At 36.2% G+C, this 22118-nt stretch overlaps 1 protein-coding gene across 45 annotated transcripts in view; it reads left to right on the top strand.

Moving 5' to 3' along the window:
• The window catches only part of MBNL1 (muscleblind like splicing regulator 1), a 210497-nt gene that overhangs the window by 42711 nt on the left and 145668 nt on the right, over positions 1 to 22118 (top strand). For 22 of the 45 annotated variants that reach the window (XR_011388115.1, XR_011388114.1, XR_011388113.1 and 19 more), the window contains exon 2: positions 11699 to 12692. The exons of 12 other annotated variants lie outside the window; for them this stretch is intronic. Coding sequence is in view for 28 of the 33 variants with exons in the window: in XM_070072645.1 (XP_069928746.1) it covers positions 12519 to 12692 (174 nt within the window). In the remaining 5 variants the exon portion in view is untranslated. Of the gene's footprint in view, positions 1 to 10912; positions 11539 to 11698; positions 12693 to 22118 lie in introns of those variants that run through there. 11 more of the 45 variants (XR_011388116.1, XM_070072639.1, XM_070072633.1 and 8 more) reach the window with 3 other exon arrangements.

Here is a 22118-nt window from a genome sequence, read left to right as displayed (position 1 = left end):
TTGGTAGAATGTAATTAAAGAGCATGTCACCAAATCTTCAAATAAGCCATCTTTTCAGGGAAGATATTCTGGGTTTTGAGGGAATTATTGGGTAGAAACACAGTAAACAATCTCTAGTGACAGTAATATTTTACCTTCAGTTGATTATGATTGCCCAAATTTAATGGAATTACTAATAAACTGGGGAGTTTGGTAAAAATGTAGATTATTGTTCTCTCTCCCTCAGTAGGTCTAAGATAAGTCTAAGGAATATTCATTTTTCAGTCATCTGTGGATGACTGATCCAAGTAGTCTTAAGAATCTTTCTGGAACTTCAGTACACCAGAACAGTAGGTCTTGCTGCTATTAAACTTCTGGCAGTTCCTTGAGTTTATAAACCAGCTACTGTCGTGGAAAGTTGGTCATTGCTTTTTAAAATGGTGCTAATAGAAGCACCCAGAGCTTTAATCACTGTCTCATTAAAAGGGTGTAGTCTGTGCTTCATGTTTCCTCATGTGTTACAGCTTTTCCAGAATGCTCAGAGTCTTATGTGTATGCAATTAAAATAATTAGGAAAAATATTTTTTCTATTTCACAAAGGAACCAAGTCTCAAACTGCCATATTAGTTTTTCTGTTACATGCATTATTTTGGAAGTATGAAATCCTAAGAATAAAATCTTTGATCTCATCTCCTGAGAAACTTGACATTACTTGTACTCCGACAACCTGGTAAAGTCTCAGTGTCAAACTGAAAATCAAAGAATTTGAAAAACCCAGATTCTGCTAACCAGTCATTTAAAGTCTTCTTAAAAACTCACTTTCAGGTACTTTTTTGTTCTATGAACTGTCATTTAATAACTGAGAAGGAGGTAACTTAAGGGGGCCAAAGCAAGAGGAGAATGGCTTTATTTTTCAATAGAACATATGTGCAAAGGCAAAATCATACAAGAGTATGTAGTACCAATCTTGGTTATTTTAGCAGGAAAGAGTATTGGTGCTCTAGGAAGATTCCCCATTCCACACTCGGAAATGACTATAAATGGAGTCCTGGCCTCAGGGAAAATTACCACATGGAAAAATATGTTGGGACCTACATGAGTTTTCCAGGGTTCCATTGTGCCTTAGCTTGTTTGATAATGCCTTACATTATTTATAGCAGTTGTCAGAACCATTTCCTTTAGTCAATTAGCATCTAAAAAGGAGTATAAAAAAGGATTTTTTCCTGTCATTTGTAGAAATTATGTGCAAAAAAAGCATTCCCTTAATCATATGACATTGTACTGTCAGAGAATTTCCAAATATAACATGCCCTGCGTACACTTTTAACTACACACTTTGTTTTTGTTATTAAGAAAATAATAATAAGCTTTGTTGAGTATCCATTTTGTCAACTGAAACATATATTCTCAACTCCTGTTTTTTGGCAAATAATTACAAAATACAAGCATTGTAATTGTTTCAGCAATGCAGTGCTTTATTTTGAAATAGAAGTCATTGAAAAACTGATTTTACAAATGTTTCCATTGATTAGCTGCCATAAAAGGACTACTAGTTGAAAATTATTTTGCAAAATACAAAGACAGTCTTTACATTCTGTTTATAGGAAAAGAGACATCATACTTTTTAATGTGTTCCAGCAAGAGAAATTTATAGTGTAGATTTAAGGAGAGTATCTTTTTAAGTCATATCATAGATTTAACAAATACAAAAAACATTCTATCCATTGTTGCTGAAAGTACATTTTGGTAATTATTTTCCTGAAAGAAGTTGTGCTTCAAAGAAATTAGGTGAATATACTTATGTTCTGAGGATTTATTATTATTTATTATTTATTTATTTATTATTTATTATTTATTATTATTTATTATTATTAAAAACCTGCAAATGTAAACAGATTTATATATGTAATTGAAGCATTGCTTGGAACTGAAAAATTGACATTAACTTTAGTGACTATTAGTTAAAAAAAACTGAGCAGATACTCAGTTAAAAAGTAAATTTTTGTTAAAAAGTAAAATTTTGTTAAAAATGCATTTGTTAAAAAGTAAATATGTTGATCTGTTTTTATTAATATAGAAAGATAATTAGTATATTTTATAATTCTACTTTGTTATTGAATATTAATCTAATTTGTTCAGTGTCTTAGATCTAATTAAGTATGCAAAATATGTGTGGAACTTTTCTCAAGGATATTTATGATACCTTGGAGTAAAAGTGTGGGTTGTCTGTGAATGTCTGCATTGTGACATATCTTAACATAGGAAAAAGCAATTGGATCTTGATTCACTATTAATGAAAATATTCTTATTTTTATGTCAGCACAAGTGAATTTGTTTTTTAAAAAAATCACGTTAAACTGATATTCTTTTACTAGGAATAAATTGACATTGGCACATTATTAAGAATGTTGGAGATTATTTCTTTAAACGGTAATCCAAGTTCAGATACAGTAGAAATATCCATAGAATTGTAGTGTTAAACTGTGTAGAACCAGAATGGTTTAAATATTTGTAAAGTTTGGAAAAAAGAATACATTAGTAAAATAGTAGGAAACTTTACCGATTATATGGGAAGGAGAAAATATTTGCGTATTGTGTTATATCATGAGAAGTCTGATGCATTCAACTGATTTTATACTATATTCACTCATAATTGGTTTCATTTGTTATATTCTGAAGAATAATTAATTTAAATGTTTTAATTTAATGATAAACATTTTCCATACTTTTCTGTAATTATTAATGATTTGCCAATATGTTTTTGGCAATCTTCAGTAGAAATAAGTTAGTAAATTTTTCCCAATTGTGGTCATTCAGTTAATTTTTACATCAGACATTTTAAAATTCAAGATCTGTGAAGGGCAAGTTTCTGTGCTCAGATTTATATAATAGTTTTGAGGGAAATTGACACATTAAGTTTTTAGAAATTTGGGAAATTGTGGACAACTATTTTAAATCTGACCCTGATAGATACAATCCTTTATGTTTGGGCAGGATTTTTATTATAGCTGCCATTTCACCATAGGCTTATTTTACATTTTATCTCAATTATTTAAGTCTGCTAAGATGGATAAGAGATATAGATTAATAATGCTAAAGATCACGTGACCACTGGTTGTGAGTCCAGTTTTTGCTGTGGAAGGGAAGTTGAAATAGTGAGGCAGAGATACAAATGAGGCAAATTTCACTTGTGTATGGGGTGTCATGGGAATATTTTATGTTTTATCACTGACATGGATGAATTTGTTACTATGTCTTAAGCAGTGAAGCTCTTATTTAAATACGTTAGAGACATAGGTACTACAAACCTCAGTAACAAGCTAGATCATATTGTTCAGAGTATGTAGAGGTCAACTTTAAAAGTAAGATTTTTGGCTTTTAGCTCCTACGTCATATAAAATATACCTCACTTAAGTAAACTTCAGAATCAGAGTTCATAATCAGGACATTACAATGGGATTAACAGTGTTACAGAGTATTTTATTCCATTTAGCATTCGTAGTTGTGCCATGCCAGTTTCACATAGTTAGATTCTAGTTGTCAATATATCATTCTTCCTGAAAATTGAAGGAAGATAGATTTTTCTCACATTTAGCTTTTGAACATATAACATCATCAACTTTATTGTAGTCTCTTCGGATTTCTTCTGTTTATTATTTTAGAATACTAAGTGTTACGGATAGGTGAGATGTTACTATTTGAGGTTAACAAGATAGCATCTTTGTGTGATATAGAAGAGTAAATAAAGCTCTAAATAGGGTTAGTATTTTCTTATGAAGGATGATAAAGTAGTTTTCACCATTTTACCTTATTATACCTTCTCATGTAGAATAGAGGAAAATGTTAAAGCCCTGGCTGTTTGAATGTCATCAGAAAAAAATGCAAATGATCCCTTCTTTTGCCAGAATTGAAGACTGGTTCTGTCAGAAATTCACAGATAATTATTTAACTGTTTTAAGTTTGCAAAGCCACACATAACTGTTTTGAATTATTCTGTGAATGAAAAAATGCCTTTAACTTCAAAATCAAGGAGATTTTTAAATATGGTTCTGTTTTAACTTCCTTGTTTTATCCTCTCTTCCCAATGAGCAGCATTTGATGTTGGCTTCTTCAAATATTATAAAGGTGATGCTATCAATGTATTAAACTGTGTGTGTGTGGCTCAGGCATTGTAACTTGTAGGAAATACTTGTAACCTAGTATTCATTTACATGAAGAAAAATAGTCTTGCTGCAGATAGTGATTATTTGCTTTCTCTGGGTCAGGCACTGTTTCGGTAGCAAAAACTGCCTCTCTCACAGAGCTTGCATTCCTGCAATGCAGGCACATGCTAACCAGACAGTGGGATAAGTGCAGAAAGGTCCTCTGCTTCCCTTTTTCTCTTAGTACTAGCTAGTGTTTGTTGTAATGTTATGTACTCCTCTCAGGTCAGGCCTGAACTTCTCTTAGGTAGAACAGAAGGTTGGGGGCTTTTTGAGAGTGGGCCTGAAACACCTCCAAGATACCTTTGCTGTGGGGACTGGATGAAGGCCTGGTGAGGCACAAAGCTAATGACTTAGTGTACAGTCTTTTAGAGATCTTAAGCCTTTTAAATTTGTTTTGCCTGATAGAGAAATCAACTCAAAATAACCTTTTATTATGTGGAAGCTTTTTGTTTTGTTTTGCCTAAAGTATAATTTCTTAATGGACAGAAATCACTTTCTAACTTAAATACTGTTCAGCTAGTTGTGTCTGAGTTCCTACTCTTGAGCAACAATGTATCACCTAAACACATAGCCAACACTCTTTCATCCTTCCAGTAACAAATAGTAGACCACTTGATGATGAGGGAACGAAGCCTTTGAAGGGATCAGAATTTTCAAAGACTGCTTTGACAGGCCTTAGATTACATATTTTAGTAAACACAACTTTCCTTTTCTTGGCAGCAGCTTGTCTGAAATGTGTCAGACCAGCAGGCCACATTGGCAGTTTCTGTGCTATTCCAGAGGATGGGTGATGGAGGGTTATCTTTGTCTTAGCAATATTTTTAAAGTTTCAATCATTTATACATCTCCTTTGTGATTTTTGCTGATTTGTTTACTTAATCTTATTCTTTAACTTCTTTTGATTAAATTTTATCTTCCTGAGCTGTAGTGCTGATGTGATCACAGACTTGATCCAGTTTTAGCATGCTAATGAAGCTTTTAAAATTACGTTGTTTTTGCATTACATGGAATCTCCATGGGTACTACACATAGTGTGCTTACTCTCTCAGTGAGAAACACTGATCTCAGCTTTTTGTAATATGGTGTTGAATACTGCTGCAGGCTGCATTAACCCATTCAGACCATAGTTTTTCCCATATAATAAATAACTGCTTTGTTGCTGTCTTAGTACCTTATTGAGTAGAGAAGTAACTATACAGCTTCCAGAAATGCTTAATTGGTTATATACTGAAATCTCTGTTAATAATTGAGACAAGTCCTGGGTAAAATTGTATGTGAGCAAACTTAGTTTGCTGAAGTATTGCATTGCTAATTATGGACTTGCTGATGAAAGTGAGCCAGAGGAAGAAGTTAAATTTCAGGGCAAGGGGTCCCCTCTTTTCACCTCCATAATTAAAGTTGGTCATTTCTTTCAGAGTTAAATTGTCTTAGTAAATGAAAACTCTTAACAAAAGACCCCAAATAATTATTTAATTAGCTTTCTCAATGCATTATATCCGCATAAACAGCCTATGAAAAAAGTCCCCCAAATTCCTAACTACTCTGGGATATAATCAGATTGACTTGCCTATATTTGTTTTAGAAGAAGTGATATGGTTAGTAAACTTCTGTGACTAAGAAAGTTAGCCCTACTCATAGAGGCAATCCAATTCTCGAAAATAGAATTTTATTCTCATACCTTGTAAGAGTCTATTTATTTTCTGTTTGCAACTCTTAAATAGATATTTATGGAGTGTGTCAGTTCAGTGCCATCAGCTAATATATATCACTGACTAAAACAATAATTGTTAATAATTCCCCATGGTTTTCTTATCTTTTTAAAACTTTAATTCATTTCTTATCTTTTTAAATCTTTTATCCATTTCTTGGTTTTCATTATCCCAATGGTTTCTTATTTTCTTTATTTCCTTCCTTTCTATTTTTCCCCTTATAGCTACTTAAAGTAGAAAATATGCGTGATTTCTGAAGAGATATTGGTTCTTGGGTTTTGTGGCAATATATGTTTGTTTGTAGAAGATGTCATATAAGGTGAGAAACTATAGTGTTCGCAATTTGTTCAGTGGATTAAAGATGGCTTGTGGTTACATGCAGATTTCAAAATGTTTGATATTCACTGCAAAACCAAGTTGCTCAAATAGTCTTTTTTTTTCCTTTTTCACAAATGTTTATTATAATATATTGAAATATCAGGCAGAAATTTACCTCAGAAGCAATTTACTTACTAATGAATATATTTAAAATAGAAATATTACCTTTAATAATTACCTACAGAAGAAACATTTTTAGGGCAAATATATTTGTAAGAGTTTTCATAATCTGGACATTATCCATGCATTGTAATTTTTTTAAGATAAATGGCACTCAAAGTACTTATTTTTATTATTTTTATTTATTTCAAAGGCAGACGGGGAGAGAGAGAGAGAGAGAAAGATAGATTTTCCCTCTGTTGGTTCATTCTCCTAATGCCTGCTACAGCCATGGGCAGGCCATGCTGAAACCAAAATAAATAGAACTCAATCCAGGTCTCCTGTGTGTGAAGTCATCACCTGCTGTCTACCAGGCTGGGCGTTAGCAGGAAAGTTGGATCTGAAGGAGAGCAGGGACTTGAGATGAGGCACAACAATGTGGGATATGAGTGTTCCAAGCAAGTCTCAATTACTGTGCCAAATGCCTGCCCCATTTATGTACTTTAAACATTGTTTCTAGTTATTTATTAAACATTTATTTATTTATTTGAAAGGCAGAGTTAGAGAGAGGCAGAAGCAGAGAGAGAGGTCTTCCATCCACTGGTTCACTCCCCAGATGGTTGCAATGGCTGGAGCTGGGCTGGTCTGATGCCAGGAGCAAGGAGCCTCTTCTGGGTCTTCCATGTGAGCGCAGGGGCCTTTGGGCCATCTTCCACTGCCTTCCTAGGCCATAGCAGAAAGCTGGGTTAGAAGTGGAGCAGCTGGGACTCGAACCTGTGCCCATATGGTGTGCCGGCACTACAGGCGGTGGCTTTACCCACTATACCACAGTGCTGCCCCCTGTTACTATTTATAAAACAAAAACCCATTACTAGTAGAAGCAATGTTTTGGGAAGTAATATTGATCCAATCCTGTAAAATTTTATGCTGCCAACAGTTTTGGAGTTTTCTAATCTTCCCTGAAATCCTTTTTTACTAAAGAGGAAGAATATAAAGCAGTAATCTGATGTCAGGAATTTCATCCAGTAATTTATAGGATATAAGGATATAATCTGAGTGCTTCTGCCTGCCTCTCTCTCTCTCTGTCTCTTCCTCTCTTCCTCTCTTTCCCTCAGTGCCCTATATCAAAGACTAGCACACACATTGCCAGGTTCAGCTAATAATGTCTGAAGTCAGTGTCCATTCTAATTGCTCAGTGTAAATGCCTGGCTAATTATAAATACTTTGGTTAATCATCTTTTCCTAAATCCTTTTCAATTGGGTTGTATAATCAATTTAAATATACATATATGAGAGTACTTTGACAAGTTTGCAGAAAAAAATTTTTTTCCCTTCTTTTAAGTTGAGAGGCAGGCAGGCAGTGAGCTCTCCCATGATAGTTCACTCCCCAAATGCTTGCAACAGCCAGGACTGTGCAAGGCAAATTCAGGAGCCAGGAACTCAATCCATGTCTTTTATGTGGTGTCAAAGACATCACTTGTTGCCTCCAAAGGTATACATTAGCAGGAAGCTGGAAAACAGAGATGAGAACATGAACTCTGATACGGAACACAGGCTTCCCAACATCATAACTGAAGGTCAAATACCTGCTCCAGAAAAAATGGAATTCTTGAAGTCCTTGCATAGCTTTCTCATAGTATACATTTTTTGTCAACTTTTTCAAAAGTTTTCATATACATGGATCTCAAAAAAATTTTTATTCCCAAATTAACTTTTTAAATTCCATTTTCCATGAACTTCTTGAAGTCATGTATAAGGCGAATTTCAGTAACACTTTTGAAATGAATAAAAATTTCTCTCCAATAGGAAATCAGAATAACCAGAACACTTAATTTTCTAAGCATTTTAATGATTAAAATATGTTTTGTACTTGAGTCTGGTTAACCCTATGGTATGGCAAACAGAAAAAAAAAACTCCAGAAATCAATTTTGTGGTTGTGTTTAGACATAATTAACAGGGAATGTAAATATTTCTAATGGTGCCTTTCTTCTTCCTCATACTTCATGGACCCCATAAATCATGATTTAGTAACTTTCATGAGACTGGGGACACATCGTCATGTAATGTATGTATTCCTACAGCATGAATATTTTTATTCATTTATCCAACATGTTAGAAACATCTGTTATGTTCCAGGCTGTGGGTGATGGGGAAATTAGGAATGATCCCTGTTATCTGGGTGTAAGGGGAAGGTACAATAAGATACAAAATATCGACAATATTCTCAGATGGAATAATGTTTATGGTAGTTGGCTGTCTTATGCAGAATACTTGAATAGGAGTTTAAACAAGGAGCAAGGGATTTGCCAAGTTGTAGGGGTAAGGAAGTATGTGTCAAACCAAACAAAAAGTAGCTTGTAACAAGTCCCAGGAGCTTCCAGCAGCCCCCAGCAGCCTGGCAGTGCCAGAAAGCCTTCACAGCACCTCTCAGGAGGATAAAAGTGGTGTAGCACAGGGTAAAGCCGAAGGTAAAACGTATCAGTTCAACAAAGGGAAAAGGTTTAAGAAAGAGGGAGTTGTCAAGTAAAGCCAAGGACCAAAGCATCTTTGGATTTGGCTTGTATGAGAGCACTGACAGTTTTTGTTGAGAAATAATGGGTAGGGAAATCAGACTGATAAAAGATTCAGAAGTGAATTTGAGAAGAAGAAGCAGACAAACTGTACGTGACTCTTTAGATTGTTTGGGAACCCTGGGCTTAAGAGCATTAGGGAGAAGACAATGCATAGCCAGGACAGGGTCCCCTTCCTCCTGCCATGCCAGTTTGTCCATTTTGGAATTACTTTAGCAGGTTTATGGGCATGGAGAACTGCTGGAAAGGCAGGGCATGCAAGTAGAGGGTGTACAAAGGGATAGGTCTTGAGAAGGAACTAGGCAGGGTGGCAGCTTGTGGAAGCTTAATCATTGGCAGGAGGTGAGAAAGCTCCTGGAAGATTGAGAAGAAAGATACGGATAATTTAAAGATGGCCTAGCAGAAGGTCAGATGGAATTCATGCCCCAGGGCTACTGTTTGTGAAATATTTGTGACGTGTAAATATAAGAGCGTCTGCCGTTGACAATGAGAAGGACATGGAGGAAGAGGAATTTGAGAATGATGAAGTATTAGAAGAGCCTGTTGTGTGGAGTGGATGAAGAAGCTGTTCAAGACCAGAGGGAGGCTCGTAGCAGTAGGAGTTTCCTGGTGACCCTAGAATGTAGTAATATATGTAAGCAGTGGTATGTGTGTATGTGTGTGTGTTTGTTCATGCACTGTGTTCATACATGTGTTTGCATGGATATGTGATTTGTAAGTGTGCATTTTTTATGCCTTAGAGGTAATCCCAGTCCTGATGCATTAACTAATTATTTCATTTACCAGTGTTTATGGAACTCCATCTATTTACCATCACTGTACCAGGCATTGGGGAAACTGAGATGGGTTATATTGTTTCTGTTTTTGGGAACATGTGGTCTTGTGGGTCACATATGTAAGGAAATAAAACACTATATGGCAGGAGGTACATTGATAATTCAGAGAAGGTAATATTAGTGTTAATATTTTATGGGACTAATAATAATATATGTGAATAGAGATGAAAGAAAGGACATCTTGGAATCTTGTAGGAAGAAGTAACATTGTAGCTGGTTTTAAAGGAAGGGAATGATTGCTGGTGATGCACTTGAAGTTTCTGGAGAGAAGGACTACCTGGATTTTTGGCCATGTCCAAGGATTGAACTCACTGAGAAACCCTGAATCCAGAGCAAAGATTCAGTAAGGATAGAATACGTGACTGGACTTGATTTTGTTTTTGTTAGAACCAGCCATTAAGATATGAAAACTTTGTTGAAAAGAAAAATGTTTCTTAAACACTAACATGAGTTGGTTCCTTATCAAAAATTATCATCTTACTGCAGTGTTTTCCAATTAGCTTTGGAAAGTAACATTTAAAAAAAAAGAATAGAAATATTAATCCTAAAATACAGTTTCTAAATTATACTGATTTTATGTGTATGTACATATATAAATATATTCATATTTTATATTCTAATTTCCAAAATTATGAGTGTGCCATATGCCAGTAGACAATTGTTGGCCCGTGAAGAAGTAAATGCAATCAATCACTATTTATAATACTGCACCATTGCCTCTTTGGAAAGTGAAACTTTGCTTTTAAAGCCTTGTCTTTGTTGGCAACATTCAAAAGAAAAGAAAAATGTAACTTTTTCTTATGTAACTTTTAAGATTTTTCTGAAAGTTCCTCATGTTGATTGAAAGTAAGTTGTTAAAAGCAGAAATGCCAGGCTCTGAAGTGGTGTTGGAGTCTTAGACAATGGGGGATCCTCAGCCCCTGCCCTCTGGCTTCATTTGGAATTGTCCTCCTGAAGCGCATCGTGCTGCCCAAATCAAATTGCTCACTGAATATTTAATGTTTCTGCGATGGAATCACTTTCTCCCTTGAGGTTGACTTCAGATTTACCAGACACACTGACAACACTGTACTCCTTATTTTCCCCACATGACCTCAGCTTCTGCTTTAAAAATGTTGGAATAAAGGATGCTTTTGTTCGTATCTCGCCTGCTTGTGATATATTGACAAAGTGTCTGCCGGCTGAATGGAATAGTTTTACAGTATGAGTGCTGCGTTCCGTGGAGGGGCAGGACTTAGGCTTCAGAAGGAAGTGAATTGGATAGGTCAGGAGAATGTACCATTTGTAAACACCCCTTTCCTTTTTTATTCACGTGTCAGGACAGCAGGAGCAGGCTGTTCAGTGCCCGTTCCTGCTCAGAGCCAGAGGGAAAGCAGCTTGGAAGTCAGCTGCAATTTTTAAACCTGGCTTTTTATTTCCCAGTAAAGATCTTCAAGTGCTTGGACTTATCTTAGAGGCTGTTTTGAAACTAACATGGTTTAGTCCACTAACTGCATGTTGGGTAAATTCAAAACCCACATGCTCGTCCTCTTGCAGTGGAATAAGTCACATCTGATGGACATTTTCTGTGCTTATAGCATAGTAATGAACGTCTGACAGGCGCGACCTTTCATAAGACAACCCACACTATTGGCTTTCTGCCCAGAGTATTGCTGCAACACTATCTGTGATTGGTTATCTCTCTATCATGCATTGCTTCACAAGGGGAAACGGCCCCCTTTTTTAATAAATCTACGATGGCTGGCTGCAATATGCCTCACTGTAAGTATTTTGTATGTGTGTGTGGGTATGTGTGGGAGAGGGGGAGAGAGAGGCTGACTTGAGTATTACTTAGGCTGGTATCACATGGCAAGGCTGTGATACTGTAGGACATCAGTGAAGTGCTACTTAGTAAATCTTAACCTATCTCTTTTTTCTACAGGTTGGTACTAAGAAGTGCCTTTCCTGACGTCTCTGCTGCTTGGAACCGCTTCTAGAGCAGTCTCTGCTTTTGCCTTGCTTGCTGCCAGCTAGACTGTGACGACAGCACATCCACCCTCCACCTCTAGCCCAGACACCCCCATTTCTACTTCTAATCAAGAGAAAAGCTCTAAGTATCTGGCATTGCCCTAGGCTGCTTTAGTTTTAAAGGAAAAGTTTGCTGAAAAAGTGAGATATCTTCTGCCAGGAAATCAAGGAGGAAAAAAAAAATCATTTTCTCGATTTTGCTCTAAACTGCTGCATCTGTCTATGCCAAACTAATCAATACCGATTGCACCACCAAACTCCATTGCAAATTCAGCTGTGAGGAGATTCCCTTTCAGACAACTTTGCTGAAAGCAGCTTGGAAATTCGGTGTCAAAGGGTCTGCCACGTTTTCATGCTTGCATTTTGGGCTCCAAATTGGCACTGGGAAAGGGTTACTGAGAGCACAAGTCTGATTCCAGGCCCTACTTTTAAACGTTCATCTACTTACAATCCTAGTATTTCTCTAAAAACCAAAACTTCTTTGAATTAACAGTTTCATGCTGTGAATTTCTAGTGGGAGATCTTTTCCTTGATATTGAGAACACAATTTTCCATGTACTTTTAAAGCAGGGATTGGGGAAAAGTATTTTGGAGGGGACATTTTCATCATCATTTTACTGTTTTATCAGTTCAGCTTTTTTTGGGGGGGGGTTGTTGTAGCTGTTTTTTTCCCCCCCTGGGGGCTTGGGGTTGTTGATTTCACTGAAAAATTTAACTACCTGTAAAATCTAAACATGGCTGTTAGTGTCACACCAATTCGGGACACAAAATGGCTAACACTGGAAGTATGTAGAGAGTTCCAAAGGGGGACTTGCTCACGGCCAGACACGGAATGTAAATTTGCACATCCTTCGAAAAGCTGCCAAGTTGAAAATGGACGAGTAATCGCCTGCTTTGATTCATTGAAAGTGAGTAAATATTACATTCTTTTAAGGCTATGCAATAATTGAATAAAGGAGATATGGACATGCAGTCCTCCGATTTAGGAATTATGGATTACTTTGTTAACAGTCTAGTTCTGCAGTGTGTTTCTACTGATGATGTTGGGTTGGGGAACTTCATGAGAAGGAATAGAACCGAGTCTGACCAAACTTTTAACTCCGTGATTTTTTTCTAGAGCAAAAAGTGTTGCTGTCCTTTTTACTTAGTAATGGCAGAGTCAATATCTTACTTGGCAAAAGTAAATGGAGATACATGCGTGTGTTGAGCATATATATATATATTATAGATGAGGCCATGGTAATAGCCGAATGAAGTGGTTTTTTGGTGTGTTTGCATAAAGGAGCTTTAGTGTTAAAAAAGAAGAGCAGATTTTAAATTAGCAAAGCTTGGATAGTCTTTTTACTCTTGATATTTTGACATTTTGGGTTTCCTTTTTATTTTACTGGTATGTCATTTTTATGCCAGAAGCTGTGCACTTTGTGGAATGAAATGCTAGAAGGTTGTAAATTGCTGCTTATAGTCACTTACTTGAGGGACAAACTTTGTTGAATGTGAGTTTTGTAATTAAATAGGAATACGTAAGTACTATTATCTATTGTATTTTTTTTTTTAGCTTCAGAAATTCTGATGTGAAGTAACTTAGCTATTCATTTTCTGTTAGATTCTGATTATGCTTTATATTTAACAGTCTCAGCCAGAAATGTTAAAAGTTAGCTTTGGTGGGCACTGTAATACTAAAAGATACACTTTAGTATTTTTTGACATTCAAAAATGTCATTGGGTTCATAATTTAGGTATCAGGTTTCAGAAATGGGCCTTTTAGAAGATGGCATACATGTCTTTATTTTGACGGTAAAGGTCAAGACTAGAAATGTGTTCTTGGGGTCTCTCATTCCTTTTGATTTAGTTATGTTTTTGAATGCTAATACCCCACTTTAATTCCTTGAACCTTTGAGGAGGGGATCCTTGTCACTTCTGATTATATAGAGAAGCAAAAGTCGTTTAGATCCATCTTGTCTTTTGCAAAAACCAATAGTGCTATACCGGTAGAGCTTCCTTAAATAACATGAGGGTGAGTTACAGGTTAACTGTTTTGAGTCATTTCCTTCTTTACCGGTTTTCCCTTTTCAGTTCACTTTACTAAAGTTTTTGCCAGATTCTAAGAATATCATCTTCAGAGTGGGATGAAAAGGAGATATTCACAACAAAAATATTTGGAGATGTTAGATTAATCTTAATGTCATAGTTCCAAAGATCACTAGGCAATAGTGGGAGATTCCCATGGAGCCTCCCTCCTCTCTCCTTTAAAAGACATCATGAAGGTCACATGGTTGTACCTTTGTGAATGTGTGTTCCTAAATTCATGCTGACTACATTCAGGTGTAATTACAGACCGAGACCCATAAAATGAGGGGCAAAGGGCTAATTGCTCTTGTTGGTAGCCAGCTGTGGCCATAAGTAACCCTGTTTTGACCCAATTATGAGTAAATCCAATTTTTAATCCTATAGACAGTTGATGGTGCACTCATAGCTGCAAAATGAAGGACGTTAAATTTGGCTGTGACATTGAGTGGTTTTCACAGAAGACCAGCTTCCACAGCATTGGGAAACATTGTGAAACCTTAACATTCAGTTGCTATTTTTCCATCTCAAAATATTTTTTTAGTTGCTGCTCACTCGTAGCCACAGAACAGTCCCCCTTTGAGTAAAGCAGCAGCATTGCTTAATGACATGCTGTGTGGTTAACAAGATTCAACTGCCACATCAAGGACTTTTTTTTTTAACAAATAATTTTAAGATTTTAAATTTATTTTTGAAAGGAACTCCTTTTAGCAACTAATCAATGAAAACTTTGTCCTCTTTCTTTGTCTTTCTACGAGAAACTAAAATATAATTTGTAGTGTGTAAAACTTGGTGAAGTATTTTGTACTAGAATATGAAGAAAAAAATGAACACAAATTTATGGTGGACCTTTCTACCCAGTACAATAGCTCCTTAAATGTTAGTGAAATAATAACTTTATTAAGGATTAATGAAAACAATTTTGAGTATGTAAATTAGCATTTATGTTTCAGAAACCATATTTCTTATGTATGTATATATTTATAATTAACACATGTGATTCTGTATACATTATTTAGAGTCTTACCTTTTAGATAGTGGTCTTCCGTATTTAATTTTGTGTCTCAGACACATGAAAAACATTTTAAAACAGTTAAAAGTAACTGACTCACACATCAAGTTCTGAAATTTGGGAGTGTTACAAGGTTTGCATGCCAGTAACGGTTAGATCATTTGCCATTGTCTCAGAAAAGTAAACGGAAGGAATTTAGAAAACTTGTAATATCCTGACTTCTTTAATAAAACGTGTTCTGTGTATTGCTTAAATCTGTAGTCCAGCCGTTTTTGAGTTCTTAAGCCATGAGATGGAGGTAGCCTGTGTAATGTGCTATTTTTAGAAAGTTAGGAAAGCAAACCAAATACTCTCTGAGAGGACCCTGTGAAATGGCTGTACCCTTCAGCTGTGCTGTTTCAGAGTTGGGCCAGGATCCCAGGTGACTGACGTCTGTAGCAGACTTTGAGCTGGGAGAGGAGAATTTGTTTCATTAAAAAAAAAAAAAAAAGCAAAACACGCAAGTCTGACAGTTCAAGAAAGTATTTATGTAAAAGAAATCACTTGGCAAATTACTAAAGATAATAGAAAGAATATTAGCTGCTAGGATTTTAGTTTCCTGCTACGGCTTTTAAGGTTTAAATAATTTATTGAGGTTAAATAGGAAAATGTAGAATTGTCTATCACAGTAATTATGTTGCTTAGTAAAATAGGAATATCTGATAATAAAGGAATGTTTGCATATACCAGGTGTATCCAAATTAGAATAATAAGAAGGAAGAGCAGGAGCTATGTGTCTAATATATAAATAAAACAATATTTTAAGCACTTAAGTTCTCTAATTTTGTTAAGTTCTCTAATTTTGCTTTTACACTTTGTGTTTTAATTTATGGCACTCTTAAGAATGTACTTAATCTGAGACTTAGTAAAAATGTTTATAGATTTAGGTATAGAAGCTACTTCAAAATTCTGGAGTACTTGAGAATCTACATTATTTTATGATGAAGATTTTTTTTATTATGGCTTACGAAAGGGACACCAAAAAAGAAAGCAACATAAATGTCAACACTGTAAGCCACCATTAGAATAATACTATATTTTAGAGTTGACATTTCAAATAATACTTAATGACAAGTTACCTATTTTCATTGTCCACGAGCTTTCAACCAAAATTTAGAGAATTCATATAAAGAAAGTATACAGAATGTATTTTATTGTGATGCCAGGTCATGTATATTCTCAAAAATGAGCTTTCACCGTAGTCTATAGAATTAGACTTAACTGCTTATTCAATTCTTTTTCAAGTATCCATTCATTTTTGAGGTGCAGAGGATAACAGATGGAGACTATAACCTTTGTTTATTATCTCTTTTTAAAAATTTAGCCAAACTCTTAACTTTACTTTCAAATTGAGCAATTTTGTTCCAAACTGTTATTCTATTGTATACATTCATGTGTGAAGCATTTTCAGTAAGTTCATGGAAAACATGTGTTATGCAAAAATTGCATGGATTTCCATTTTCTATATATGTCCCCCAATTTTTCCATGTGTTTTTTTGAAATACTTCATGTATGGATAGCACCACTGATCAAATTTATCATGGATTCATTAGGTGTCAGATTCCACTTCAGAGTGGCATGGAATCAAAGGCAATGCATGAACACTTTTAAAGTACCTCTAAAAACTTAGCAAAATGTAAGAAGTATAGAAACCATGTATTAGGATGCACACAGATATGTGCACATACAGGTAAATGAGCAATTAGAAAACTCAAAATCAGTGAGGCAATCAGGTTTCCAGATGGTTGCATGTGGATTAAATGGCTTATCTAGACACTAAAGAAATAGTCTTAATATGTTCATGTTTACATTTTAGAATATCCTCTGTTGTTAGCAGAGTGTTTCTTTAATGCAGAAATTGTCTGGGTTGTTGCTTTTCTTTCTAAGTGCCCAGTATAGTCTTTCTTATATTTTAAAAGCAGTTTAAGAAGTAATCCTGATGAAATGATATCAGCAAGTTTCAGACTGTTCATCAAATTTTGAAAAAAATTTTTAATTAGGTTGCTAATCCGAATGATTTTTACTAAGTATTGTGTTGTTTGATTTTTGCTCCTGGGATCGTCCTTATGATAATAAAACTTTGAAATATTATATCCTGTATGCCTCTAACTCACATATATTCAGTGACTGGTTGACCCAGTTCTTCCTTGCTTTCCCCTTATGATTTAGGAGATGATCTAATAGAAGGCTTCACTTATTCAGCATTGCATTTGGTGTCAGAGTTCAACTTTTGTTCTGTAAGCAGAAACTTTGCTTACTTCCATTCATATACTTGGAGATTCTTTAGAAAAAGGTGATTTTTTTTTTTTTAAAAATGAGTGCAGATTTTGTAAACTGTTGGGCCAATGAATTTCAAGCTATGTTTTGGAATACAGTACCTAAGGCAGTGATTTTAGATCTAGTTTTTTTTTTTTTTATTTTCATAAGATGTTGGTATACTGCTTCCATGTTTCTTTTTCTCATTAAATCTTGCTCCTGTCTGTGAGTGTGACAAACTACACACATGGAAAGCAGCTTACAGTGCAGTCCAAAGTTTGGTTGCAATGCAGGCATGTACAACTACTCAAGAGTTTTGATTCCGATGAATAGCCTGAAAACAACTCCATGTACAAGATTGTTGCTGCCTAGAAGATGGGGTAAATCCTCTTTGGAGGAAGTTTGTGACTGATGCCGAGGTCATGCAAGAGGAAGAAGCTGAGTGTTTCTCAGACCTACAACAGATACCTGGGGACCTATTTTGGGAAGCTTATCCTGTCGTTTTCCTTGCCAAGGATAAGTAGAAGATTTCAGCTATCAGCTTCCTCTAATCCGTTACCTTTCATGCTGAGCAATGTCTCTGCCTTCCTGCAGACTTAGACAAAGCTCATTTTCTTATAAGAGATCCTATTGAAATTTTGAGGGTTTTTTTTAAAATTTCCTTTTTTTTTTTTAACTTTAGCAAAAATACATTTGGGCTTTTAGATAAGGGAACAGTTTTCTATGTTAACAGACCAGAAATCACAACAACCAATAAGAGTGGGTGACTAAATAGATGGCTTTTGGTTTGGCACTAATGATAATTATTGGTGTGCCGAAACTTAAGTGACAGCAATTGGAAAGGCTGGGTAGGAATATTTAATTGTTTGATCTATAATAGATTATTGAAATACTAATTTCTCTGAGATTTCACTATAAACAGGATGAATTCCATTAAGGACTTCTTATTTTAATAATTTACAATTCACTAAGCAAAAAAAGAGATTTTAAGATTTGTTTATGTGAAAGGCAGAATTACAAAGGGAGAGAGAGAGAGATCTTCCATCCATTGATGCACTCTCCAAATGGCTGCAATGGCTGGAGCTCAGCTGATCTGAAGCCAGGAGCTTTCTCCCATGTGTGTACAGGTTCCAAGCACTTGGGCTATTCTTTACTGCTTTTCCAGGTACATTAGCAGGGAGCTGGATCACAAGTGGAGCAGCCAGGACTTGAACCAGTGCCCATGCGGGATGCTGACACTGGGCAGTGGTTTTACCCAGTATGCCACAGTGCTGATGCCATAAAGATATTTTATTTAACACATTCTCCTATGTATATCATCAAGTACACTTTTTTGTATTTTAAGATTTATTTGTTTTTCTGAAAGGTAGAGTTACAGAGAGAAGGAGAGGACAGAGAGAAGGAGCTCTTTCATCCTTTGGTTCACTTCCCAAATGGCTGCAACATTGTGGGCTGGGCCAGGCTAAAGCACGGAGCCTGGAACTCTGGGTCTCCCACATGGGTGGCAGAGGCCACAGCACGTGGACCATCTTCCACTGCTTTTCCAGGTGTATTAGCAGGGAGCAAAATTGAAAGTGGAGCAGATGAAACTCGACTGATGCCCATACAAGATGTTAGTGTTAGGGGCCATGGTTTAACTTGCTGTTTTACAACGGCAGATCCCATCAAGTGTACTTCTGCCTATTCTTTTGGGACATTTTTGAAGGCTTTTCACTTTGAGATAAAGTTTGGCTTCTTGTTAGAGATAAACATAGGAAAGTTACTACTAAGTTGTCAATTCTATAGCCCTTTGTGCATTATAATTTAATTGGCAGCCTGTGTCCTGGATACCTTTGGACCTTGGCCATCTCTGACCTGTCTTCCATTTTTGTTCTCTCTCAGTTCTTTCCAGCTTTCTAACTGTTGCTTCTGATTCTTCGTATTTGTTTCTGGAATCACCCATAAGTGATTCAGACGTTTTGTCTGTGCTGAGTTAGATTCAGCTGAGTTTCAGAGATACCTTCCCCTTCCCCAGTATTTGGCCTAGATGAAATGGGGATTTGTGTTTCAGGCAGTTTAGGCCTGTTTGTCATTAGAACTCAGGTTTCTTCAACCCTTGTTCTTCAGGAGCACATGGCTTCAAATTTTAGAGCTATTTTGAAATTACAAGGTGACTGCTGCAGCACCAGCCATCATCTCCTTATTCTAGGAAATGGGAAGAGGCAAGAGCAGAAGAGAGCACATCCTAGTCCATTCAGACTCCTTTTTGTGAAGGTCTTGTAAGCTTTACATGGTGTACTCTGATCTCTCATTGGATATTTTTGGCAGCAGGAATAGTCTTAACTGTTGCCTTGATTAAAATCGGGCCTCTGGTAGATAAGTCAGAATGGATGAGCATTTACTGGGAGAATAGAATTTAAGATGTTTTCTCTTCAGAAAGCTTCCAGAATCAAGTAAATCTCTTGACAAAACACCTGGGTATGGGGGTCCTTGAGAGGAAGACACTTCTAAAAAGAAACTTAAGTCTTCTCATCTTGGCAGACCTGTCGCCACGTTGCCTGTTTAATTTAGTCTTAATTAGTCTGTCAAACCTGCCATGTCATGAATGGATAGATTTTCATTTATGTAGAAAAATAAAACAGCTTCATTTTTATTATCCTATTGCAGTGCCTATTTATATATACAGCTATGTTTTTATAACCAGAATATAACAGGAATAAATGCATAAAAGCAACTCCCGAAGATTTTACATGGCAAGAGTCTAATGAGTCTTACTTCTACCTCTGTTATACATTCTGAGTTCTGTGCAGAATAAAATAATAAAATGAGTTAATATTTGTTGAAAGTTACTATATGTCTATCAGAGTTTTTTGTGCTTTTATTTGTTCATTGGAATTAGCCCTTATAAACACTCTTAAAGATACTCATATTGCTTTCATTTAGCAAATGGCCACACTGAAATGCAGAAAAATTAGGTGAAAGGCACAGGCCGGTCAACTAGTAAAATATGGACTTGAAGCCTGGTAACTTGATTTCACAGCCTAAATGGTTAACTGCTTTGCTATAAAACTTTTTTCTTTTTGGTAAAGATTTATTTATTTATTCCTAAGTCAGAGTTACAGAGAGGAAGAGAGACCTTCCATCCACTGGTTTACTCCCCAAATGACCTCAATGGCTAGGGCTGAGGCAGGCTGAAGCAAGAACCAGGAGCTCCATCCCAGTCTCCTATGTGGGTGGCAGGGGCCCAAATGCTTGGGTCATCTTTGAGTGTTTTTCCCAGGCAATTAGCAGGGACCTGGTTTGGAAGTGGAGCATCCAGGATATGAACTGCTGCTCATATGGGATGCCAGCATCGCATGTAGCAGCTTTACTTGCTGTGCCACAATGCCAGTCCCTAAAACATTGTGTCTTAACTTAACATGTTTACATTCTAATGATAAAATAAAGAAAATACACTAACAGTGTTTAGGAATAAAAATGAATATTGAAGGCAAATTTACAGTAAATACTTAGAAGTGTTATGCATGTTTTAAGTCAACAAATGAATCCATAATTGAACCCAAGATAGCAAGAGTGCTACTCTCAACTTTCAGAGCTTTAAGTTTTGTCACCATATAAGAAAACAGATTTTAAATCACTTATCTTAGGTAAGTAGACACTGTTTAAACTAGATAGCTGCCTCCTAACACAGCCTTTTCCAAAGTTTTCATTGTTTAGAAAGTATTTTCCCACGGAAGCCATGCATTTAAAACTATTGGGCCAATCCTGAGAAAGCACAGCAATGCATAGGATGCTTGAGTTTTGGTCCAGTATAAATAGTACCCTGGAAACTCTGGTTATTAATTGAACCCAGGAGGCTCCAGAGGAGCCTGCTGAGTACCGATTTCATCATAAATCTTATTGCTGGTGTCATAGATTCCAACTGGTTTTTTCGAGCTGTTTTTTCAATGGGAAATGTATTTTAAGTTTGGAGTTCTAGAAATGCATGTAGGCTTAGTGTAGGGAGATGACCTTTCCCAACCTGAAACACTTTCTGTGAGCCAGTGTAGGAGTTCTCCCCAACTTCAGCTTTGGGCTGAGCCTTTTGCCTGCAGCCTGTCTTCACCAGGCAACAGTGGCTCAGAATCCACAGGGGTTAGTGATGGAGTGTTGAGTGAACTGCCTCCTATGAGCATGTAGCCCTATGTTGGGAAAGCTTCTTGTCAAGTTTTCCAGGTGACCTGGTTTTCTTTTTTCTGAGGACTTGTCTTGCTGCTTTTCTGAATGTACAACTTGTTGGTCCTGGGCCTGATCCACCATGAAATATAGTATTAATGAGCAGATTTCCCCCATTTTCTTTCCTTTCTGAACATTTCAAAAATGTGGCTCTTTTTTTCAGCATCATTGCTTTCTGATTGCTAGTAGCAATGGAGAAATAGGTGAAGAGTGGAAATATCACACTCAGATGTTTTGTTTATTTGTTTTGCTTTCTGGTAGTTTTATGATGGACACAGTTGAGATCAGTAATAAAGGCCTGGATGTGAGGAACAGAGATGTTTGGAAGTTGATGGGAGATGCTGATTCAATGAGGAGTATCTTAAGTACTCCCTAGGTCAAACTTCGGGGAAGTAGATACTAAAGACACAGTCCTGAGGAAGCTAATTGCTGAGCATGTGACCGGTATGGAAGGTGGGGGTAGAGCTTAGGAGGACTTCTCTTCAGCAGAGGGATGCTTAGTGGCTGAACTGGAGGAAGGAAGAGAAAAATGACTCAAGAGGCTTATTTTACCTTTTCTTTCCTTCCTTCCCTCTCAAAACTGCTAGACATTAGACTACCAGTGATAATAGAACTAGAAGAAAACCCCAATGAGAGAGTTCCCAAAGCCATAAGCAGCCAGATTGGGACAGATGTCCTTGGATCACTGATCAGTCAGTATTTTTACTTGAGATCAGAATTTTAGGCCCAGAGGAATTCTGAAAATATTTGGGTTTCTTCAGTAATATAT

The sequence above is a fragment of the Oryctolagus cuniculus genome, chromosome 4, assembly GCF_964237555.1.
Source record: "Oryctolagus cuniculus chromosome 4, mOryCun1.1, whole genome shotgun sequence".
NCBI lineage: Eukaryota > Metazoa > Chordata > Mammalia > Lagomorpha > Leporidae > Oryctolagus > Oryctolagus cuniculus.
The sequence above is the reverse complement of the archived record's forward strand: the minus strand, read 5'-3'. Positions and strand labels throughout refer to the sequence as shown.